Source organism: Cheilinus undulatus, linkage group 3 (assembly GCF_018320785.1).
Source record: "Cheilinus undulatus linkage group 3, ASM1832078v1, whole genome shotgun sequence".
Taxonomy (NCBI): domain Eukaryota; kingdom Metazoa; phylum Chordata; class Actinopteri; order Labriformes; family Labridae; genus Cheilinus; species Cheilinus undulatus.
In genome coordinates, this window is record NC_054867.1 from 54,530,468 (window position 1) to 54,557,496 (window position 27,029).

General features: G+C 35.7%; 1 protein-coding gene across 2 annotated transcripts; it reads right to left on the reverse strand.

The window, feature by feature from the left end:
• Positions 1–260: 260 nt before the first annotated feature.
• Positions 261–24,156, reverse strand: si:ch73-267c23.10 (serine incorporator 1). Of its 2 annotated transcripts, XM_041783079.1 has the most exons (10): positions 23,925–24,156; positions 13,088–13,249; positions 10,932–11,125; positions 7,974–8,053; positions 5,963–6,100; positions 5,384–5,553; positions 3,886–3,976; positions 3,454–3,655; positions 3,094–3,321; positions 261–1,923 (listed from the first exon to the last, which is right to left on the reverse strand). In XM_041783079.1, the coding sequence occupies exons 1-10, from the start codon at positions 23,961–23,963 to the stop codon at positions 1,788–1,790; spliced, it is 1,440 nt and encodes a 479-aa protein (XP_041639013.1). In that variant the 5' UTR covers positions 23,964–24,156; the 3' UTR covers positions 261–1,787. The 2 variants fall into 2 exon arrangements, with proteins under 2 accessions (XP_041639013.1, XP_041639012.1); XM_041783078.1 differs by lacking the exon at positions 23,925–24,156 and having other exon boundaries at positions 13,088–13,291.
• Between the last annotated feature and the right edge of the window lie 2,873 nt (positions 24,157–27,029).

Below are 27,029 nucleotides of genomic sequence, written 5' to 3' on the forward strand. Positions count from 1 at the left end.
TTCAATTTTATTAAGGATTTTATTTTATTAGCAATAAAATTAAACATTATCAAACCTATAAACAATTATAAAACCAATAAAAGATCAAAAATAATAAAACTGGTAATAAAATAATGTGGATTTCTTCAATAACAGGCAACAGATCAGAGTTTGAATAACACACATTTATACATTTTTAATAGATACAAAATTAAAAAAAAAAACACCAAGTTTTATAAAACTTTGATTTCATAAATGAGATTCTTTACAATAATTCACATTTTCATTACTGCCATAAAACATAAAACAATCAATAAAATAAAACAGTCATTACTCTGATTAATGAGTCTTTGTAGACAAAATATCAGCGATTGTTGATCACTCTTTGGCTAAAAACTCATTTTATTCACAGTAAAGAAACTTTATTTAAATTTCCATAGGAATTTTTTATTTAAATCTTTGTAGGGAATTTTATTCAAATACCAGTAGGAAATTTATTTAAATATCTACAGGAAATTTTATTTAAATTTCTAAAGGAAATCTTATTTAAATCTTAGTAGAACATTTTATTTAAATCTCTGTAGGATTTTTTTTAAACTTTATTTAAATCTCAATGGGAAACTTTATTTAAATCTCAACAGGAAACTATTTAAATATCAATAGGAAACTTTATTTTAATCTCACTGGGAAAAAAGTGAGTGTTTAATGTGTGGAAAATTCTCAATGTCGTATTTTCACTAAAAAATACATTTAAATTCCTTTTTACAAACAGAATATTTTATTTTGTGTGTTCATATAAAACACAAAGAAATTTTATAAAAGTTATTAAGGCACTGCTGGAGGATGAGAGCCAAAAAAATCGGAATAAAACAAACAAACAAACAAAACACAACAGGAAGAACAAAAACCACACAAGAGGAAAAAGTCACAATATTACAAAAAAATGAGAGGAGAAAAAAAATGGAATATTACAGAAAACCTAATGAATGAGAAAAAGTCACATTACTAAACAAAGAACAGGATGAAAAACAATGTCGCAATATTATAAAAACAACAAAGAGGGAAAAAACCTAAGGAAACAATAATGACGGGGTCATAATATAACAAAATCAACAATGGAAGAGAAAAAGTCACAGCATTTAAAAATAAATTATGTGTGGGAAGAAAGTCGCGATATTGTGAAAGAGGAACATAGAGGTAAAAAACTGAAAATAAACAACAGGAAAGAAAAAGTTAAAATATCACAAAAATAATGTTGAGAAAGAAGAAAGTCAACCTTTGCCCATGGGTTACAAAAATATTTTTGTGATTTCATATCTGGCATTTAATTACCCTTTATAATGTTTTTAATTTCAGAAAATCCAAACATGAAAACATGAAAACAACATGAAGGATCCTTTTTTTGGCGTCAGCAGCAGCTGTAGACCTGAACCTGTTCCTGAAGCTGAAGTCTCTGTTGGTGGTGTGGTCCTAGCAGACTGTGGGATCAGCTGAAGTCTCTGTTGGTGGTGTGGTCCTAGCAGACTGTGGGATCAGCTGGAGTCTCTGTTGGTGGTGTGGTCCTAGCAGACTGTGGGATCAGCTGGAGTCTCTGTTGGTGGTGTGGTCCTAGCAGACTGTGGGCTCAGCTGAAGTCTCTGTTGGTGGTGTGGTCCTAGCAGACTGTGGGCTCAGCTGAAGTCTCTGTTGGTGGTGTGGTCCTAGCAGACTGTGGGATCAGCTGAAGTCTCTGTTGGTGGTGTGGTCCTAGCAGACTGTGGGCTCAGCTGAAGTCTCTGTTGGTGGTGTGGTCCTAGCAGACTGTGGGCTCAGCTGAAGTCTCTGTTGGTGAGGATCATGGGCGCCAAAAGTGTCCATACGTAGAGCGCCAGACAGACCCAGCTGGATGAGATCTTCACCCAGACGGCTGACCACTTACTGCTGATGGTGTAGTCCGCATCAGGACTGGACCAGAAGAGAGATGGAGAAAACAGAAAAGGATTAAAAAACAAACAAACAATTAAACTAGATTTAATTAAATGAAGTGATGTATTTTACTGATTTTGTCTCATGCTGTAGTGATGTATTTTATTGGTTTTGCCTCATGCTGTAGTGATGTATTTTATTGGTTTTGTTTCATGCTGTAGTGATGTATTTTATTGGTTTTGTTTCATGCTGTAGTGATGTATTTTATTGGTTTTGTTTCATGCTGTAGTGATGTATTTTATTGGTTTTGTTTCATGCTGTAGTGATGTATTTTATTGGTTTTGTTTCATGCTGTAGTGATGTATTTTATTGGTTTTGTCTCATGCTGTAGTGATGTATTTTATTGGTTTTGTTTCATGCTGTAGTGATGTATTTTATTGGTTTTGTTTCATGCTGTAGTGATGTATTTTATTGGTTTTGTTTCATGCTGTAGTGATGTATTTTATTGATTTTGTCTCATGTTGTATTGATGGAGACACTTTTTGTCTTTTGTCATTCGTCCTTAACGCTTTTCTTGATTTCCTGCTGGATAAATTTTCCTCACATCAACAGAGGTTTGATTCATTCAGAACATTTGTGACCCTCTGTAAGGCCTCAATGAGAGCTGATCCAGTATGAAGGAAACTTCCAGAAACGTCATCAGATTGGAGCAATAATCTGTGGAGAATCTTGATCCTGATGCCGGGCACACACTGAGACATGTGAGTCCGTTTCTGAGCCGATTTTTAAACCTCATGACTTCATTTAGAGCCCAAACTGAATTTTAGCTCCATCAGGACCAAATAAACATGCTGTCAGATGTCTGGGCAGATTTAGGACACCATGGACATTTTTTTTCTAAGAGTCTGCATGCTACTTTCTCCTCGAGGGCTGCCACATAACCACAAATTAGACCTCTGACATAATGATGTGATCCCTCCTAAATACCACAGCTACAAAAATAAAAGCGATTATTCCCTAATACTGGATCATTTGTTATTTTCTGATTACAAAAGGAAACAAACTCCTGGAAGTGTTGTACAAAAGGATGGTAGAGGTGTTTCCTCACAGTTGTATTACACAACATTGATAAAGCACCAAATTGTGATGGCTACAACCTGAACTGGGAGTCCTCTGATTGGTCTTCAGGTAGGAGGAGTGGATTCTCACCTGTACCAGTTGGTGAGGGTCATCATGATGTAGAGCGAGGCCAGGAACAGCATGAAGTGGAAGAAGGAATACGAGTACTGGACCATGTCCTGCTCGTTATCCTCCACCCGCCGCGGCCCTGTCACGTCCTCTGACAGGTCTGTGCTGCTGCCACCCTCCGCCAAGATGGCCGAGTCTTTGGACGCCATGGTCAGTTTGTTGACCTGGCTGGTGCTGGACGAGCGGATGCTGCATTGGAGCACAGACAGTCAGAGTGCTTTTCTAACATTAGTCTCTAAAAAAAAAACAGCATTATTTTCCACAAACATTTAGCAGACAGGATGTCCATGCTGCTCTCTGACTGGCTCAGAGGATCTCTACCTGGAGTAGATGATACAGAGGACGAAAATCGCCAGTCCAACAATGCTCTGTGCGTCCCACCACTGCAGGTAGGGGGCGCTGAGGACCGGCTCCTCTGTGCCGATGATCAGCACCGCTGTCTGGTTCTCCATCTCCAGGGGAGGCGGGGTCGGGGATGCCATCTGCTGGAAGATACTCAGCAGGTTGGGGTTGCACTCCCGGTCTGTAGGCGAGGAGACATTTACATCAATCAGTTATTTATTGATTATTGATCCGATACATGGATGGATGGATGGATGGATGGATGCATGATCCTATAAAGACTTTGATTGGCTTTAGAAAGATTCTTTCATCAAAGCTTAGAAACATTCCATCCAGTTTTACAGTATAAATAAAAACCAAGTCAAGTGACACCTCACCTCACTGTGACCATAAGGAAAGGTTGGTGCTCACCTGGCTCGTTGGTCATGGCCGACCAGGTGAGAAACATGGTGTAGAGGGTGATGATGGAGGACTGCAGCAGACCAGAGCGAGGCTGAGACTCCTGCACACAGAAACATCAGTCAGGCTGTGCTGCCTTCAGATTAAACTCATGAAGTCGTGAACAGGAAGAGACTGGCATTAGATCAGTCGACATGTGAAAACACAACCGCAAAGAACCGGGAACATGGACACCAACGTTTGTCCCGTTCTCCTGGTTTCTACCTTGAAATGCTAACATGACATCATCTCTTTGTGTTTAAACCCCCTACAGAGGAAGAAGTGACAAGACTACAGACTGTTAGTTCAGCAACTGCCTTTTAAAATTTAATATATCTCACTGGTAAAAATCAGACTTTTTAAGACGCGTAAAAGATTACATTTCAAATGTTCAATTTGAGACTTTTGAGGATTTTTCAAGGATCCGTAGGAACCCTGTAAATACCTCCATGTGGCCTCAGACCTAGGCTGTCATAATTATGGAACAACTGAACAAACTGGCCAGACCAGATCACGATCTACAGCAGTGGTTCTCAACCTTGGGGTTGCGAGACACTGAGAGGGGGTCTCCAGATGCCCCCAAAAACTTTTTAATTACACTGTTTTCACTTTACAACGCTTTTCATCAAATCTTTTTTTACCCCTTTTCATCATTTTTTTTCCCACCAAGTTTAAAACATTTTTGCCATTTAACACCTATTTTTGTCATGTTTAAACTCTGTCCACCACTTACTTTCTGCATGTTTTTGCCACTGAAGCTTAATGTGGCCTCTGCTGACTCATTCTTGCTACTATTAACCACTTTTTTACCACTTTTTACAACCAAAAACTTCCATTTTAGGCAGTTTTTATAACTTTTACTTGTATTAAAGCAAAAAATATCACTTGATGACTACATTTTGATTTTAGTTTGAACTAAATTCAACATTATATTTTGAAATAATAGATACAATTTATGATTTTAATTCACATTAAGTTTCTCTTTGTTTTATGGAAAGCATCCCGCAACCCCCATTTGCTGTCTCATGACCCCCCTAGGGGTCCCGCCTCCCACTTTGGGAACCACTGCCTATCACTGACATGAAACTGTCCCTGTAGTTTGGCCGGTCATAGATCCATATTCACTTGCTATCATTGCACATGAAGGAAAGGTCATATTAAACTGTATAAACCCACTCAGGTATCATGGGTAGCTCCTCGTTCCGTTACATAACCTTTAAATAAGTTCAGGCTGAAGTGAGGCATCCACACAGTCCCCTACAGGGTTTATAAAAGCAAACTTGATGTCCTAAGATTTCTGGTTACCAAGGTTAGTTTGGGAGAAACAGTCTATTCCAAAAGCCTGGTGTAGAGCGATGGGAATCCTGATTCCCAAGGAGAAGGAGTCCTCTTAACATCTGGTTGTATTTGACCTCAGGTCATCAATACTTCTGACTCCCTGATTCTTTTCCACAACGGCTTGTTTCTTTACCTGGACTTTGTGCAGCACAGAGACAACAGAGGCTGCGATGCAGAACAGCATGTTGAAACTGATGAAGAATTTATTAACGGTGCATCCGTCATGCTTAGTGTAGAAGACGAAGAAGAGAACAACAGCCACAAATGACAAGATGTAGTTCAGGATGGTGACCACTAGCAGAGCTGGAACAGAGACAGTACACATGACATTAGACCAAGAGAATCATATTTAATATGAAATTGATCAATATATTGAGGATAATAATATCAAGTCAAATACTCAAAATTAAGACGATTATCAGCGAGGACTGACAGTTTCTTTGTGTGTTGTTGTAACGCAGTAACTTCTAGTGGCCGAACAGCACCAGGTACTCTGGCAAGTATACGTCACATCTCTCTGAGACCATGAGACACCAGAGTCCACATAACTGAGCCTGAGGACAGCATACATGTGCTGACTAATTGAACCAGACTTTGGGGTTAAGTGAGCCTAGATCTGGGTCCCTCGTATGAAACCAGTGTAATAGTTTTGTGCACTGTAGTGTTGTGTTATAGTGTAATGTAGTTTTTCCATCCCAGGTATGTAACCGACCTGTGTACCAGCCCCGGGAACTGCCCTTCTCCATGTTGTCGACCCAGGACTCATTCCAGGAGTGAGCGAAGTCAACCAGCAGAACGAGTTGGATGAGGATGAAGCAGAACGCCCCGGCACAGCCCACAATGAACCAGACTGTAACCATAGAAACTAGCGTTAACTTAATCGACCACAACTCTGAGTAATCATGCTTGTCAACTACCTTCTTCCATGAGGAAGACTAAGACGGTCTTAACATAGGTCTTAGGGATAAAACTACACATCATGCCTAAAATCTGTGCTTGAATCAGGCCTTAAAAAGTCCTAAAACTGGGTCAGATATTAGGCCTAAAAATTGCACCTAAAATCATCTGGTAAATCAGGCCTAAAATCTGACCTGAAAATTGGTCTGGGAATCAGTCCTGAAATCAGTCCTACACTGCCCACATAGGACCTAAAATTGAGCCACAAAGTCTGTCCAAACATTGGCTCTAAACATCATATCAGTCTGAAAATCAGGCTTGAAATTGGGTCTGAATAGGTCCTAAAAGCAGCAAAGGCCTGTCTCAAGATCAGGCTTAAAACCAGAATTAAAAAATCGATCAAAAAGGTCCTAACAAGGCCAGAAATTGGACCTGAATAGTTCTTAAAATCAAGTCTAAAAAGGTACTTAAGAGATCCTAAATTCAAGCCTAAACTCTGGCTCAAATGGCTCCTAAACTAAGTCCTAACATTGCCCCTTAAGAGCTCCTCAAATCAGGTCTGAATGACTCCTTAAACTAGGCCAAACATTGGACCTTTAAAGCTCCTTAAATCAGTTCTAAAATTGGGCCTTGATGGCTCCTAAAATCAGGCTAAAAACTGGGTCTTTAAAGCTCCTTAAATCAGGCCAAAAATGGGACCTTAAAAGCTCCTTAAATCAGGCCAAAAATTGGGCCTTAAAAGCTCCATCGATCGGGCCTAAAATTGGGACTTAAAAGCTCTTTCAGTCAGGCCAAAATTTGGGCCTTACAAGCTCCTTTAATTAGGCCAAAAACTGGGCCTTAGAAGCTCCTCAAATCAGGCCAAAATTGGGGTAAAACAGTCCTTAAATCAGGTCAAAAATCTGGCCTTAAAAGCTCCTTAAATCAGGCCAGAAATTGGGACTAAACAAGTCCTTAAATCAGGCCAGAAATTGGGACTTAAAATTTCCTTAAATCAGGCCAAAATTGGCCCTTAAAAGTTGCTTAAATCAGGCCAAATTGGGCATTAAGAGCTACTTTTATCAGGCTTAAAATTGGGACTTAAAAGCTCCTTAAATCAGGCCAAAATCTGGCCTTAAAAGCTCCTTAAATCTGGCCAAAAATTGGGCTATAAAAGTTCCTTAAATCATGCCAAATTGGGCCTTAAGAGCTCCTTAAATCAGGCCAAAAATTGGGCCTGTAAAGCTCCTCAAATCAGGCCAAATATAGGGCCTTAAAAATTCCTTAAACCAGGCCAAATATTGGGCCTTAATAGTTCCTTAAAAAAGGCATAAAAATGGGCCTCAGTAGTTCCTTAAACTTTGCCTTAAAACTGGTCTAAAATGGCTTAATAGGTCTTGAAACTGGTCCTAAAAATAAATCCCAACATCTTACCTAAAAAAGATGTCCAAAAAATAAACTCTGATGAAAAGTCAGTTTAGTTATAATCAAGGATACTAAAACCAGACTAAAATGTTAGTGCTGGACTGCTGGATGATCAGAATCTACAGTATTTCCACACTGTGAGTCTACAGCATGTCTGTGTTTTCATCAGTATATCTTTAATATTTGAGTAATGGAAGCACATAAATATTTATGTTGATCTGACAGTTCAGCTGATAAAATAAATTCAAAGATAATAAATGTGTGACTTAAAGTAAAAACTAAAGACTATCTGAATCTAAAGATGTAAACTAAAACTAAATCTAGAGCAGATATATGAATTACTTTGATGGAAACCAGCATTAGAGATCTGCTTCTATCATTTATTGTTCTGCTGTGTCTGATGGTGATTACAAACACCTTACTGTAGGTGAATGGGGCATCTGGGATGTAAAATGCTCCAGCTGTTATCCCCACCAGAGCTGCGAACTTAAAGAACCAGAACCTGGAAACACAAAAATGGAGGTTAGGATGGGTCAGACCAATCAGCCAATAAAAACACTAAAACTTGTGTTTACTGTTTTCTGTTGGACACTGTAATAGTTTACAGATAAGGCTGAGCGATGACCACCTCCTCCTCAGATCTCTGCTCTCATTTTATTCTGAAAGTTCGACTGTGGTGGTCGCTAATGTCAGGACAAGGAGGGAACATGCTTTAATCAGGAACGACCTCTCGGTACATGGCTTTATAACCCTCTCCAGCTACAGCATCATCACAGCTAAACGTTAAAATCAGAACAATGAATTTGTTCTCTTTGGCTAGAGTCAGATTAACTAAATCCAAATGATTTTAGGACTAAAATCAAAGATTACATGAAGTTATGTTTGAATAAAAAATCTTAATGAGAGCTGGATCATAAGCTCAGCTGTGAAATATTACAGTTTGATTAAATCCTTAATTACAGAGCTAGTCATCTAATCTCTGACTCTTTAACCCTCCTATGATCAATGTTGTGTTTAATATTTCATTATTGAGTTTTAAACCTGTTTACCTCTCTGTCTAACTCCATGGGTCGGCCTTAGGCCATGGTTTCACTTTTTACAGTCTGCAGAGACCATAACAGTTGAATTTTAAATCTTTGTAACTCAAATGGTCGCTCTTTTAAAGCCGAGGTCAGACCACAGGTTTTGACCGCCATCATAGCCTGGTTTGGTACAACAAAAGATGGAGGAAAGGAAACTGGCTCTCAAACAGGAGCTCTTTAATGACCTTTAGAGGGATGATGTCATCAAAGCTTATCAAACATTCCATCCTTGCCTTTTACATACAGGCCAGTCTAGACACCAGTTGTGATTCCAGTCTAACCAGTACCACATAAGGTTTATTATCTTAGCAGTATTTCAGCATCGGGGGTGACCAATAGCCAACCAATAGCAATTGAGTACTCTAACCTTTATGATCCAATCACAGCAGGACAAAGGTTGCCTTAATGACCTGCTGTGTCAGCAACACACCATGACCTACAGACTGCTGTAGATAAACGAAACACACTCATAAACATCTTCCTACACCACCACAGAGATCCTTCACTACTCCTACTGTATCTATGAAAAAGCTTTGTATAATTTAAGGTTTTAACTAGGGATGCACGATATTGGATTTTTGCCGATATCCAATATGCCAATATTTTGAAACAAATTTTGGCTGATACCAATACCTATATTTAATTACATTTTTTCCACTGTTATAAACACCAATTCTATCATGGACTACAATTTTTTTTTTTAAATATTGGTAGTCTATTTTTGTACAAACTGACAAAACATTTGATTTTTATCAGAACTGAAGGATATATTGGGTTTTTTTTTTTTCAAATACAGCCATACACTAATGACAAATTTACAGTAATGTCTTTTGGTTACACGTGTATTACATGCTTACATGTATTTTTAACAGTACAGCCAAAGTCATCTGCATTTTTGAGGGCAATAAGCAGCAGCAAAATAACCTGCTGACTCTGAGCTCCACAGTGCAAAAAAGAAATAGCTTGTGAATTTAGACTGATTCTCCTTATTACTCAGCCAGTTTGCAGGATGGCTCCCTGAGATACTCCTGACAAAGGGCTTTAAAAAACAACAACACAGATTCTTAAATGCAAAAAAGAAAAAAAATAGCTATAGTTCAGAGCTTAATTATAATTCTAAATTTCTGAGACTCAAGATGAACAAAAATAAAACTTCAACTAAAGTATTTCTCCTGATTCTGCTTTAAACAGCACAAACTAACTAAGCAACCAAGTTTAATGGCATTTCACTGTAAACAGCGCTGTAACAACACAGTGACACCCACATCTCCAATGCTGGACACACCTTCGTGCACCTTCGAATGTGCACAGGAGACAGCACTCAAAAGTCCGTCATTGCTTTTGCCATGTTTCACGCATGTCACGTAGGACGACATGCACGTTCTTTTTATCTCTATCTAAACATGTTATCAAAACTGGCCGCAACTGCGGCTGCTGAGCGAGCACTCTTTTGAGTGTAGGACAGACTTTTTCAGAGTAAAATCCTCATCTATCCACGGAGGCAGTGAGGCTAAACGTGATGATGTCTACATATCCGTGGTGAAGCTAATATGTTTAGCTTTAACAAGGAGCTTCTCTACGTGACTGGAAACGAAGTTTTGCAGTTCAGGTAAGGTTGTAAGTGCCTGCTAGGTATAACGTAGCGGGGCTTTAAATGCATCACAAGCTGGTATATTCCACCACGCTGAAAGGCTGATTATCAAGAGCTATAAATTCAATGATTTTCCTGTTCAGCTCCTTACCTTTGGGTGGTCACTGCTGTATTTTTTAGCTTTGTTGAATGACTTAAGTAGAGGCTGCTGCCGAGTTTTCCCTGGCACAAAGTTTTGCCATTCTTTATAGTCCTTGCAGACATCAGGTTGGCAATTTTTTATATGCAAAACTAAACTGGTGGTGTGATAGGCATGTTGAGCTCCTCCATGCATCTGTAAATATCTGTACAAGCGATGCAAACAGCTATTTTGCTGTCTTGTTCCCACACCTCAGACTTCTCCCACACAGCTGACATGTTGTTTATTGTTGTTGTTGTTTGCGCACGTCCGGCATCATTGCGTGCGCTTAATTATGACGTCATATTATCGGCCGCACACATTGGCATAAATTTTACTATCGGACGATACTGATAATTAACTTTTTAAGCTATTATCGGCCAATACTGATATACTACCGATAATATCATGCATCCCTAGTTTTAACGACTATTTTAAAGCTGCCATACTCAGCCTCTAGCTCCTGTGTTCTTGGTTTTACCACCGAGTGTATCTGTTGTTGTGTATTTGTGTAGTTGTAGGTCTTTACCCGTTGTGAACAGCTGCTCTGGGGTCTCTGCTGTTCTTGATGTTGATCATAAAAACGGAGAAGGCCAGGAACCAAAGACTCATTCCGAAGCAGACTCGATACACCGCTTTATAACCCACAAAAATCTCACAGTTCACATCAGCCTGCAGGCCCAGGGTGTTCGAGGCGGCGCCGTCCTCACAGAAACCTGGAATCTAAAGAATTAACATATAAAACTACTGTTTAAATATCTACATAATAATGGAATGTTTTATTAACTTTAAAAGATGATCCTATCTTCAAAAGGTAACGATGGAATGTTTAATTAACATTAAAGGATGATGCCATCTTCGTATGTAACAATGGAATTTTTCATTAACTTTGAAGGATATCATCTTCATAGGTAACAAAGGAATGTTTTATTAACTTTAAAGGATGGGGTCATCTTCAAAGGTTACAATGGATAGTTTTATTGATTTAAAAGGATGGTGTCATCTTCAAAGGTAACAAAGGAATATTTTATTAACTTTATAGAGTGACATCATCTTCAAAGGTTACAATGGAATATTTTATTAACTTTAAAGGATGGGGTCATCTTCAAAAGTTACAATGGAATATTTTATTGATTTAAAAGGATGACATCAACTTCAAAGGTAACAATGGAATGTTTTATTACCTTTATAGGATGATGTCATCTTCAGAGGTAACAATTGAATGTTTTATTAACTTTGAAGGATGATGTAATCTTCAAGGGTAACAATGGAATGTTTTATTAACTTTAAAGGATGACGTCATCTTCAAAGGTAACTTTAAATGTTTTATTAACTTTGAGGGATGATGTAATCTTCAAAGGTAACAATAGAATGTTTTATTAACTTTAAAGGATGACGTCATCTTCAAAGGTAATAATGGAATGTTTTATTGACTTTAAAGGATGACCTCATCTTCAAAGGTAACAATGGAATGTTTTATTAACTTTAAAGGATGACATCATCTTCAAAGGTAATAATGGAATGTTTTATTGACTTTAAAGGATGACGTCATCTTCAAAGGTAACAATGGAATGTTTTATTACCTTTAAAGGATGACGTCATCTTCAAAGGTAACAATGGAATGTTTTATTACCTTTAAAGGATGACGTCATCTTCAAAGGTAACAATGGAATGTTTTGTTAACTTTAAAGGATGACGTCATCTTCAAAGGTAACTTTAAATGTTTTATTAACTTTGAGGGATGATGTAATCTTCAAAGGTAACAATAGAATATTTTATTAACTTTAAAGGATGACCTTATCTTCAAAGGTAACAATGGAATGTTTTATTAACTTTAAAGGATGACATCATCTTCAAAGGTAATAATGGAATGTTTTATTGACTTTAAAGGATGACGTCATCTTCAAAGGTAACAATGGAATGTTTTATTACCTTTAAAGGATGACGTCATCTTCAAAGGTAACAATGGAATGTTTTATTACCTTTAAAGGATGACGTCATCTTCAAAGGTAACAATGGAATGTTTTGTTAACTTTAAAGGATGGTGTCTTCTTCAAAGGCATGGATGTACGGGTTTATAAACTTTTGGGGATGACATCAAGTTCAATTTCTAGGTAGGAATGTTTAAGAAATTTCGAAGGATGACATCATCTTCAAATATAATAGTGTTATGTTTTTTAGACTAGTAAAGGAAAATGTCATCTTTAAAGAAAAGGACAGCATCTTTTACAGTGTTTAAAGGTTCACATCTTTAAAGGCAAGGTTGGACTGTCAGTGAAGCTGGGGATGATGGGGGATGTTTCCTCCATTTTTTCACATAGGAGACCATAATTTGAAACTTTTTGAAAAGTGGGTGGAATGCGAGAAATTAGGTTTTCCCTCGCTTCTTTGTCTGATCCTAGGTTGATCTGATTAGTTTGAGAAAGCGTTTTCAACTTGGCCATCAACATGGCCATCATAGATCGGACTAAAAAGACGATGTCAGTAACCAAGCAGTTTAAATCAATCAGGGTTGGTTCAATGGTGGGTACAGCTGATGTATAGATAAAGGGTTAAACAAAGAGAAAGACAATTCAACACCATGGTTATTGCTGGCATTGGAGGCATTAAAACCTGAAACACTGACAACCTTTTCATTAAGTGTCTTTGTCTCTGTTTGATTATCTCCTAGAGATTGTCTCGTACCCTCCTGAGCTGGCGGTCCACGCCTGGTGATAGCATGATGCATGCCACGATGGTCCCCAGCAGCAGGATGAAGGCGTAGATAATCCTGGTCACTGTGGAGTTCCTGCTGCTCGGACAGCAACTGCACAGCAGACAGGTGGCACTGCTGCATAGACATGGCACCTGGAGACCCCCAACCAGACATAAACATAGCATATTTCTCATATTATGGTCATGAATATTAGGATTATAATGATCAATTATCATGATTAAAACTATAATGAGTTTATTACTATTGTTTTTATTGTCATTATCAGTCTATAAAAATTATCAAAATGATAATGATATCTTCATCTATAAAGCCCTGATGACAAAAGCATAAAAGCTAGATCAGCTGCAAATATCAGTCTATATCAGCAGTAAATATCAGTCTATATCATCTGTAAAAATCAGCCTATATCATCTGAAAGTATCAGCTTATATCAGCTGTAAATAACAGCCTAAAACAGCTGTAAATATCAGTCCATATCAGTTGTAAATAAGTCTATATCAGCTGTAAATACCAGTCTATATCATCTGTAAATAACAGCCTTTATCATCTGTAAATATCAGCTAATATCAGTTGTAAATATTAGCCCAAAACAGCTGTACATATCAGTCTATATCAGCGGTAAATATCAGCTTATATCAGCTGTATATATCAGTCTATACCAGCTGTCAACATCAGTCTATATCATATGTAAGTATCAGCTTATATCAGCTGTAAATTTCAGTCTACCTCAGCCATAAATATTAGTCTACATCAGCTGTAAATACCAGTCTATATCAGATGTAAATATCAGTCTATATCAGATGTAATTATCAGCCTATAACATCTGTAAATACCAGCTTATATTAGCTGTAAATACCAGTCTATATTAGCTGTAAATATCAGCCTATATCAAGTGTAAATACCAGTCTATATCAGCTGTAAATATCAGTCTATATCAGCTGTAATTATCAGTCTATATTAGCTGTAAATATCAGTCTATATCAGCTGTAAATATCAGCTTATATCAGTTGTAAATATCAGTCTATATTACCTGTATCAGCTTAGATTAGCTGTAGCTATCAGTCTACATCAGCTGTAAATATCAGCCTATATCAACTGTAAAAATTAGTCTATATCAGCTGTAGATATCAGTCTACATCAGCTGTAAATATCAGCCTATATCAACTGTAAATATTAGTCTATATCAGCTGTAGATATCAGTCTACATCAGCTGTAAATATCAGCCTATATCAACTGTAAAAATTAGTCTATATCAGCTGTAGATATCAGTCTACATCAGCTGTAAATATCAGCCTAAATCAGCTGTAAATATCAGTCTATATCAGCTGTTAATATCAGTCTATATCAGCTGTAAATATCAGTCTATATCAGCTGTAAATATCAGTCTAATTAGCTGTAAATATCAGTCTATATCAGCTGTAAATATCAGTCTATATCAGCTGTAAATATCAGTCTATATCAGCTGTAAATATCAGTCTATATCAGCTGTAAATATCAGTCTATATCAGCTGTAAATATCAGCCTAAATCAGCTGTAAATATCAGTCCATATCAGCTGTAAATATCAGTCTACATCAACCGTAAATATCAGCCTATATCAGCTGTAAATATCAGCCTATATCAGCTGTAAATATCAGTCTATATCAGGTGTAAATATCAGTCTATATCAGGTGTAAATATCAGCCTAAATCAGCTGTAAATATCAGCCTATATCAGCTGTTAATATCAGTCTACATCACAGTTTATATCAAAAATGTAAAATATTCTCCACACTAACACTCAGGATGAACTGTCTGGACTGTTTGTTTGTGAGATGAGTACAGCGAGGAGATTATGAAACAGGAAGTCAGCCCCGTGGTAATTCCCCTCCAGACAGATGAGGTCAACTTAGTCCACACCAGACTGATCCAGGCCAACGTGTGCCAGATAATGGAGCATCACATGACCCGGTCTGCAGAGAGGAGGACGCTCCTTCATTAGAGACGAATCAGAGACACGCTGTGGATCAGCTGATTGATATTTAGCCGTGGTTCTAATGTCATTCTTTGATTTTTGGCGTGCCAGAGCACCAACAACATGATCCCCTTTATTTGTTTTAGCAATAGAGCCATTTGCTATTGCTATTAGAGATTCTCCATGTATATCAGGAATTAAAGTAGGCGAGTTTGAACATCGTATAGCACTCTATGCTGATGATGTTGTACTCTTTTTGTCAAATCTGGAGCACTCAGTCCCTTACTTTCTAGAATTCATTAAAAAATTTGGAGAATTATCAGGATACAAAATAAACACGTATAAATCCTCTTTATTTAAATGAACAAGAGAGGCTACAACCCAGGATACGATCTCCTTTTTCAGTTTCTCTGGAAGGATTCAGTTATTTGGGAATTAAAATCACACCTAATGTTAAGGACCTGGTTCAGGCCAATTATAGTCATGTTGTAGAATCTATAGTAGAGTCTTTAGACGGATGGACTTTAATGCCAATTTCCTTAATTGGACACATTAACATTTTAAAAATGAACGTTCTGCCTAAACTGCTGTACCTATTTCAGTCGATTCCTTTACTCCCTTCAGATTCATTTTTTAAAAGATTTAAGAAAGCTTTTACCAACTTTCTTTGGGACAACAGACGTTCAAGGCTCCGTCTCACCCTTCTTTATTTACCTTATGATAGAGGTGGTTTAAATCTACCCAACCTGCGCTGGTACTATTGGGCAGCTCAGTTAAGAGCAGCAATGTGCTATTTTAATAAAAATGATCCTCCAGCATGGGTGAAGATTGAATCCTGTTCTGCCCAGGGATTACCAATTAACAGCTACATGTATTCAGCTGATCAAAAAATGTTAAGTTAGGGATTATGTTAAGCAAGGGATTATGTAAAATAATGGATCTCTTCAATAATGGAGAGTTAATGTCATTTTCTGAGCTGCAAAATAGATATAACATTCCTTTACAGCACTTCTTGAAGTTTTTACAATTAAGACATTTGATCTCTGCGTCCCAACATAATTCACTCACTCAGCCTTCGCTATCAAAGCTTGAAGAGTTCACTTTTAAGCATATTTTTGGTCGTCGCCAAATGTCTTTGCTGTACAAAATGATCGTAGACAGTTCCCCAGAATCATCAGAGGATAAACGTCAAAGTTGGAGTGTAGATCTTCAGGAGGAAATTTCAGATTAAGAATGGGTGAAAGTTTGTCTGACGGCTCAGACACAAACAATCAATACCTGTTTTAAATTGATACAATACAACTGGATTTTAAGAACATATATAACACCATCAAAGTTGAACCACTTCAATCCCAAAGTGCCAGACACATGCTTCAAATGCAGCTGTGTAAAAGGAACACTTTTCCATTGCCTATGGGATTACAGAATAGTTAAAAGTTTTTGGGAGGAGGTTCTTGCTTTCATTATTAAAATAACAAATCTAAAGATCCCTTGTTTGCCAAAGCTGTGCATTTTGGGAATTTACCCAACAGGCTTTGCTCCTAACGATGTCCAGCGTGCATTAATAGATTTATGTCTCCTACAAGCTAAAAGGGCAATTGCTATGGAATGGAAAAATGTTAGTAAACCAAGCATGAATCAATATATTAAGGACCTCTCATCGATGGTTGCTATGAGAAACTAACATTTATTAAAAAAGGGAAGCCAGACATTTTTGAAAAAATATGGGGAAGATTAATGGAGTTTCTTAAATCTAAAAAGTGGAAGTTCTCAGAAATTGCTGTTGGAGGTGATGGCTTATAGTAACCTATGTTAAACTTTGTTGGTAGAACAGAATCCCACGCATTTATCAAATTGCATTATCTGTATCATCTTAGCCTTTGCTGAATGCATGTCTGTTACTACACTTATGTTCTTACATTGGTATGTATGTATGTATGTATATGCCTTTATATGTTACGGAGTTGTATGCATAGATACACACCATATGTGATTATATGTTTGTCTTTGCTTAAGTGTTTATTAATTGATATTATTTTGTTTTACTCATTTTGCACCTGTAAGGAATTAATGCATTTGTCAGACTATTCATTATTTTCGTAATACCTTGTTTGTCTCAATGAGATAGCCCCAATAAAAAAAAATATATATATTTTTTTTTTAAATTAATACAAATACTACGAAATTAATTCATTTTCCTGATGTTGACCTAAAATCACTGTTGGTTCATTAAACATTTATATCTCTAAATGAATGCTTATATAGTTTATTGGTCTATATGGATGTTTATATATTTAAATGGATGTATATGAACATATATATGTATTTATATGGATGTTTAAATAATTTATATATATTTATAAATATACATAGTTTATATATATATATATATATATATATACAGTGCTTAACAAATTTATTAGACCACCTGTCATATTTGTCTCAGAGACCATCCAGCATCATGAAGTGCTTTAATGCGGACTCTTTCATTTTCAGTCAGCTCTCCACGTTTTACCATTTTGAACAGGAATAAGGAATTTCAAACTGAATCCACCCACATTTAAGCCGGCTCACTGGGCTTCTCTGAGAAGTCAGAAATGAATCAAGCATAACATTCAACCACTAAAACTAATTTTTCTGTTCAGGAATGCAAGTAAGTAACTATAAATTCACATATTAATCAACAAATATTAATGTGCTTTACTATTTTTTCAGTTTTTTTGTAAATCAGTAAATTTGAAAATTCATGGATAACAATAATAATTATATTTTAGCATTAAAAATATCATTTTGGTTAAAGAGCTTCTACATATTGGTGTACTAACATTTGCAGAAACATAAAAAATGATTTTGGTAATTACCAATGCTGTTAATTTAGGGCAGCTGTGGCATAAACCTTACTTTGGTTAGGGTTAGGGTGTTTAATAAATTTGCTAAGCACTGTATATGGATGTTTATAAATATTTATATGGACGTTAATATAGTTAAAATATATTTAAATTGATGTTTATATTGTTCACATGGATGTTTTTATACTTTATATAGGTTTATATGGTTTATATACATTTATATGGATGCTTAAATATACTTATATGGATGTTTATATTGTTTATATATATCTAAATGGATGTTTATATATACTTATATGGGTGTTTATATTGTTTGTTTATATTTATATGGGTGTTTTTATATATTTATATGGATATTTCTATTGTTTTTATATATTTATATGGTGTTTTATATATATTTATGTGCTTGTTATATGTATTTATATGTATGTTTGTATTGTTTAGATATATTTACATGGGTGTTTATATGTATTTATGTGTATGTTTATTTTTGTATATGTAAAATGGATGTTTATATACATTTATATGGATGTTTATACTATTTATATATATTTATATGGATATTTTTATACTTTATATGGGTTTATATGTTGCATATCTGGATTTTATTTGTTCAGATGTAGTAACCGTGTGATTCTACTACTGGTTGTAGGTCTAAATGTGAAGACCAAACAGGAACAAAGCAGAGTTAATCCAGTTAATCACATGTGAGCAGATGACCTGCTGTATTATGATTAACCCTTTACTGGACCACAGCTCCATCAACAAATCCTCCTCCTAACGCTGTTTGTTCTTGTTCAGCTCTTCCTGATTCAGTTAAAGGGACAGTCTGTTAAATTTAAAGAATCAAACCAAGGATAAATGGATCCTAAAACTTCTCTTTCTCTTTCTTTATTAGGATCTCCATTAGCACTAGCAAAACCCCTGGCTATTCTTCCTGGGGTCTAACTCATTACTATGTTTAAATTCGTGTTTACTCCCCTGATTATAAGGGTTGGTGGTGTGGTGAAAATACTGTCATGATTTTATGGCCCGACCACGATTTTGATTCTTTCTCATTCGACTGACGTTCCCTGAAGCACCACCCTGATTCAGTTTCCTCTGTAACTGAAGGAAACCCTAAAAAAAAACAACCACATCATCATCATCCCGCCTAACAGGTTAATAGAGTTAAACATACCAAGAAAAATATGCACAAAAGAATTATGAGTAAATCAAATATTTCTAAATTTAAAGAAATGCTTGCCAGTATTCCATGGGATGACTTATATAAAGAAAATAATGCAGATCTTGCATATCAAAATTTTATGGAAATTATTGGTTCTTGCTTTAATGTATGTTTTCCAATAGGCAATTCTAACAAGAAATATAGTCAAGACTTTAATAAGCCTTGGTTTACAGCTAAGTTACTAAAACTATTGAGGAAAAAGAACAAACTATATAGAAAATATATTTTAAATCCTACTCCTCTTACTCCACTTACTTAATTTGGGCAAGTACATTTCCTACTACTCTTCACAAAACTTTGGTCCCCAGAAACGTTTTGTTAGAATTGCAACCCGGTCTGAGTCACGTACATCATCAGTTCCTCTAATGAAGAGACTCAAAATTCTCACCATTTATGACATTAATGTTTTTCAAATATGTGTATTTATTTACAAGATACTTTCAAGTGAGGGGAATATTCCTGAACAGTTCAAAATATATTTCAAAGAAAACTCACTGGTTCATTCTCCGTCATTCTTCTGATCGCCATCGTCCAAAAATTCTTACTTGCAGAGGTCAATTTTCATTCAGGTATAGAGGTAGCAAACTATGGAATAGCTTTTCTCATCTGCTAAAGAAATGTTCCTCTACAAACTGTTATAAAAGATGTTTAAAGGATCATTTAATAACTGCTTTGAAAAAGTTTCTCTTTTTCATGTCAGTTATGTGTACATTTTTTTAGTCATTTTGTTGTTTTTGTCTTTATCCCTGGAGTCATTGGCAATACAATCCCTCATAGAACTCACACACAGTCATACACACCACTCACATTTTCTATGTAATCTTTCTTTTTTTTTTTGTATTTCTTTTTATAATTGTTGTTGCTAGTATGTCATGACTTCTGAGTAAGTTGCTTTGTTGTTTATTTTTATTTATTTATTTTTTTCTTTCTTTTTGTATGTTATATGTGCATATAATATTGTGTAACTTTAATATCCTTTAGGTGGAGGCTTCAAATAAGCCCTTTGGGCTTTTTGCCTTTCCCTGCACCTCATATAATTTGTCATCTTTGTCTTTTGTGTATTTCATAATTGTACAAAATAAATAAAATAAAAATAAAAATAAATAAACTGGCACACAAGGCTAAAAAAGCAGCTAGGAGTCTCTGACCGAGGGGCCGTCCAAACGTAGACGAGTTTAGGAGTATCTGCAAGTGTTTTTGGTCATTTCCTCATTTTATCCTCACAGAACCAGCGATTTAGGAGCCTGAGTCCCGGAGAGAGCAGATCTGTAGACGCCAAACGTTTCACCTCTGTGTGTAGAACCAACCACATCTTTCCCAACAATTACAACAGCCCACTTAACCCACATGTACAAGCCACGCCCACAACATTAATAATAAAATTAATAATTAATTAATTAATAATGGCAGATTACATAGTTGTGTATATGACGTCTCCTTTACTACCACCGTGATCAACAGACGGTCATGAGAACGCATACACCACTCCCAACATCAACAAATGGTCAAGAGAACAGCATCAACACACGTTCTTAGATCCACCTTAATCAACAGATGGTCATGAAAACAGCATACGCCACATTCTTAGATCCACCGTGATCAACAGACGGTCATGAGAACGGCGTACGACATATTCTCAGATCCACCATAATCAACAGACGGTCATGAGAACGGCGTACGCCACATTCTCAGATCCACCATAATCAACAGACGGTCATGAGAACAGCGTATGACACGTTCTTAGATCCACCGTGATCAACAGACGGTCATGAGAACGGCATACGACATATTCTCAGATCCACCATAATCAACAGACGGTCATGAGAACGGCGTACGCCACATTCTTAGATCCACCGTGATCAACAGACGGTCATGAGAACGCGTACACCACTCCTAACATCAACAAATGGTCAAGAGAACAGCATCAACACACGTTCTTAGATCCACCATAATCAACAGATGGTCATGAGAACGGCGTACGACATATTCTCAGATCCACCACAATCAACAGACGGTCATGAGAACGGCGTACGACATATTCTCAGATCCACCACAATCAACAGACGGTCATGAGAACGGCGTACGACACGTTCTTAGATCCACTGTGATCAAAAGACAGTCACGAGAACAGATACACCACGTTCTTAGATCCACTGTGATTACCGGGCGCTCATGAGAACAGCGTACGCCACATTCTCAGATCCACCATAATAAACAGATGGTCATGAGAATGGCGTACGACACATTCTTAGATCCATCATAATAAACAGACGGTCATGAGAATGGCGTACGCCACATTCTTAGATCCATCATAATAAACAGATGGTCATGAGAATGGCGTACGACACATTCTTAGATCCATCATAATAAACAGACGGTCATGAGAATGGCGTACGCCACATTCTCAGATCCACCATAATCAACAGATGGTCATGAGAACGGCGTACGCCACATTCATAGATCGACCGTCACCCACAGACGGTCAGTGAGAACAAAGCAGTACCTTTTGACATATTTACAAAGTTCTAGAGCAGGGCTGTTCAATTTGGGGCCTGCGGGCCAACTTTGGCCCACGAGCGATTATTTTTGCCCATGTTCAATTTTTGTTTTTTTATTATTATTATTTTCCCACTGCCAGCATTCTAAATATTTCCTCCAATATTTATTTATTGTTGCACTTCCTCTCCTGACCACAAATTAACATTGTGTTGCATTGGGGGTAGGGCGGTGAGGAGAGAAAGCTTAAAAACAGTTGGTAACATGAGTACTTTTTTACTGAAATTGATTTCAAGGCAGTATGTCTATTAGGTATTTGTGCCAAATGGATGTTCAGTAATTTCATGCTGTGTAACACAATAAAGAATAGTGTTATTCATTAACACTATTCTTCACTATTCATTAATGACCAATACAAAATTACTTTGTATTGATCATTATTTTGCACAATTATGCTATAGGCATATTTAATTTCATGCACTGCAACATGAATTTTTAGTTTTGGCCCGCAACCCTCCACCCCCGATTCATTTTTGGCCCTTCACTGAAAAGAATTTGGGCACCCCTGTTCTAGAGGATGCCCTTTATCGTGGAGCTTTAACAAAGAATCAAACCTGCAGTGTGATGCTGATTTCTCTGTGAATTATTCTAACATGTGACACATCTCCTGTGTTATCGTGTTGAATATTAGCAAAGAGAAGTGCTTCAAAAAGAGTTGACTCTGATCAGGGACTGTGGAGCAGGTGTATCACCTCAGCTAGGCGTGCCAAATATGTTTCCAGTGGTTTTCGCCGGCGGTGTAATGACCTTCCCTGCTCCCAGCCTGGTTGGAGGGTTTTACGTATGGTACCTTTAGTTTCATTTTCAGGTAGATTGTAGGGCTCTTTCTCTTCATGGTGTCAAACTCAAGGCTGGGGGCCAAATCTGGCCCGTGGAACGATTACATCCAGCCCACGAGATCAGATCATATTTGTATTATTTCTGTCCCACCAGTATGAGGTCTGCAGATTTTCTCCAGTATAATAATAAAAACTTCAACTTGATTACTTGATTATTTGAAATATCCTTGTTAAGCCACAAAAATCTGAAAAAGTAAAGAGTAAGAAAAATTAGATAAAAGTCAAGAATGTGTTTTTGTGTTTTATTTCATATTTCCAATTTTGCATCCCAAGATTACGACTCAAACTTATGATTTTGACTTTTCATTTCATACTTTGACCTTTTCAACTCATAATTTGGACTTCATATGTCACATTTTTATCTTTTAGAGCCCCAATTTTAAATTTTAATTCATATTTTGACCTTTTTAGCTCCTTAATTTGGCTTTTTAATCCTGTATTTTGACTTTGAAACACATGATTTCAATTTTTTCGCATATTTTTACATTTTAAATTCATATTTTTTACTTTTTATATCATATTTTGACCTTTCACACTCCCAATTTTAAATTTTAATGATATTTTTTAACTTTTTAAGTCTTCATTTTGAATTCTAGTTTATATTTTGACTTTTTCAACTCCTAATTTTGGATTTTAAATCCCATATTTTGACCTATCAGACTCACAATTTAAAATTTTAAGACATAATTGACTTTAACACTTATGATATCAAATTTGATAATAAATAAATAAATAAATGGAATTTTTATCTCAGATTTGAGCCTTTAAACTTATTATTTTTACTTCATTGAATTTCCAAATGATTTATCATCAGTGCTGTTTTTTCATATTTTATCACTGGTGAAAATGAGGTTGACAGTTTCAGGTTCTGTTGACCCTGTTCGGCCCTCAGGTTAGACCTAAATCCAGAATCTGGCCCCTGCTGTGACAGAGCTTGACACCCCTGATTTAAAGCTCCCTACTCCTGCATAAATATAACAATAGTTTGATCTTTATGAACTTTTATTGATACAGGGCTGTGGCTGATGATGGGGTTAAATGATCATACACGTGTTAATGCTGATTGATGCTTGTTTATTGATAGATTTAACTTCTGTTTGCCATATATGTGGAGCTCATGGTGCTGTCAGGACTCAAGAACATACTGATGTTCTTCTAATCGAATACTCCGGGTTAAATAAAGGGTAACAAATAAATAAACACAGGTGCTAGCCCAGGGTCTGGGGCTGTTTCCGGTCTGAATCTGTGGAGGACTTTGAACTAAACTAAGGAAAAGTCCGCGAATCAGACCTGCTGGAGATGTTTAAAGGCAATATTTAATAAATCTGGTCTGTTAAAGATGTTTAAATTTAGTATTTAATACAGTTTGAATAAAAACTCACCCAGCTGGCCAATGAGAAGGCTCCCAGTACAGCTCCCATCACCGAACACGGAGGGAATAATCCGGTTATTTACTTCTTCTTCTACGGTCAGACTTCTTTTTCTTCTTCTCTGGTCTGATAGTCCTCCTCACAGCCCCGTTATAGATATAAATAACCATCTAGAATCATCTAGAATCTTCTCTAAGTCAGACTAAAGATGAAGCCTCTTCAAATAAACTCTCAGACAGTAGAGTACCTCCTCTCTCTCTCTCTCTCTCTCTCTCTTAAATGAGTCTTTTCCGCTCACTGCGTCTATCACAGCGTCAACGCATGTGACGTCACCAGATATGAGCTGTAGCCCCGCCCAGTGAGCCAGGTTTAACAGGTGTAAAACTTAAAAAAAGCACCTGTAAGAAAAACCATAACGGAGTCAGTTGAAGAGTTTTTTAAATTAACTTTATTGATAATAAGTTTAGTAAACATGAAGATCAGAACAGAAACAGCTGACTGAAGATTAGAAACCTGGTTTAAATGTGTAGTCCTGTTACTGGAGCCAGTCACTGGTCTGTGCAGCTGACCAAGTCACATTTATTTATTTAGTTATGTGGTTACTTATTTATCTAGATTTATTGGTGTTTATTTACTTGTCTATTCATTTATTGATTATTTACATATTTATTTATTAACCTGTTATTCATTTATTTATTTAATTTGTTGTCCACGTTTCTTTTCATTCGCTTGTTCATTCATTTACTTATTAACTTATTTTTTAATCTATTTACATTCACGTTCATTTATTTAGTTTGATGCATTGATTTTTTTCTTTATATGATTTATTTATTTATTTTTATTTAAATACTTGTTCATTTATTCAGTTCTTACTTATTTTTTATTTATTTATTTTTAGGTATTTATTCAATTATTCATTTATTTATTTGTGGTTTATTATTTATTTATCTGTTCTTATTTACTTTATATTTATTTATTTAGAATTATTTACTGAATTTTATATTTATGTAATCATTAATTTATTTTTATTTATGTACCTTTTCACTCATTTATTTATTAAATTTTTAAAATCTATTTATATTCTCTTTCATTTATTTAGTTTGATGCACTGATTTTTTTCTTTAACTGATTTATGATATATTTCTTCTTTATGTACTTATTCATTTATTCATTTCTTACTTATTTTCATTTTTCACTTATTTATTTATTTACTGGTTATAATTTAATTATTTATTCTTATTTACTTTAATTTATTCATTTTGATTTTTTTGTTTTATATTTATGTAATCATTAATGTATTTTTATTTATTTACCTATGAACTCATTTATTATTTATATATTGATTGCTTTTTATCAAATTTTATTTATTTATTAACATATTCATTTATTTCTTATCTACTTCATTGATCTGTTTATTTTCATTTACTTATTTATTATGATTTATTTACCCATGTTTTTAGTAGCTCTGAGTTTGTTTTGGTTGGTGTTAGTAGTCTGAGTATAGGAGTGTTTATGAGGGCTTTTATTGTGATAGAGTTGGTAGCTCTGTCCCCAAGGCCGGTCGATTTATTTTACTGAAAAGTCACAAAAACACCCGTTTGTTTGTTTGTTTGTTTGTTTGTTTGTTTGTTTGTTTGCTGAAAGAATCCAGAAATAAATCGACTGATAACATCTACATCATAGACATAATACACGTCTATGACTGTACGTGTGTTGAGAACTGTTTAAAACATAATAACTGAGTTTATTGTCATTTTTTGAAATATTTGGTTCAAAGTTTTATTTTAAATAAAAACACAAAGAAGAACTCTGATTTGTTCTTTTAAATCTCACCTCACCACTAGGAGGAGACAAATCCCCATCAATGTCTCCCCTGTGGTTCAATAAGATTTACTTTAACCTCCTTAGACCTGAGCTGTTGTTTGTAATGTATTTTTAGTTTCTCCCTCTAAAATCATGTCCAGAATCTCCTGGAGATCCTGCTTCTGCAGAAAACTCAGACCTGGATCGGTTTTAGAGCAGATGTTCAGGCTGTGTTGGTCAGTCTTTCTAAGTTACTGGAAATATTTCAGTAAATTCCCCAAAATGTCCTGGCAAATTGTCCCTAAAATTTTTGATGCATTTCTCCCAAATGTACTTATACATTACCCTAAACCTCTACAAAGGTCTCCTGGAATTTTTCCCTTAATTTCTAAGGACAATTTCCCGATCAAATTTCCAAAAACAAAAATACATTTCCCAAATATATTGAAAACTCCAAGATATTTAATAGCATAATCCTCAAAAATGTATATATTTACAATTATTAAAAGAATTCCCATTAAAAAGCCTTAACATTTCTGAGCAAATTCCACTAAACATCCAGATAAATTCTTCAAATTCCCAAGAAAATTCCAAAAAATATTCAAACTCAATTTCAATCAAAATCTCAAATAAAACTCTCCAAATCACAAATATAGAAAGAAAATTCTCCAAGACATCCTAACAAATTCCCTGAAATTATGTTTTTTATATTACATCAATATATTTAACAATGTATTTCCCAAATTTCCTGAAAATATCTTAAAGCATTTTTATAAAAGTTCCCTCAACAAAGTCAAATGAAATTTTTACAAATTCATCAAATTCCACTAAAAACGCCCCCCAAAAAATCACATCACTGAAAACGTTCAATGGAACTCTCCACAATGATCATATATGTCCCCCAACTTTCCATGAAAATGCCGGAAAATTTCCAAGCAAACTCCCATTTCCATCAAGCTTTCAAAAGTTTCACAAGCACCAAAAAACTAAAGGATTACAAAAAACACCTAAATAATAAATAGCAAAAATATTTTAATGCAAAATTCTCAATATATCCTAATCAAATTTCCAAGTATAAGTGCACATTTCCCAGAATTTCCATGAAAATGCCTGAAAATTTCACAATACATTTACAACAAATGGAGAAATTGCAAATTTTACCCCCAAAACTCCAATGACTCCTTCCAAATTACATAAACACTTCCAAATTTCAAAAAAAAAATGCTTAGAAATGACTGAGATCTAACATTCCCACTGACTGACTGGTTAATGAACAGAGATCTAACATTCCCACTGACTGACTGGTTAATGAGC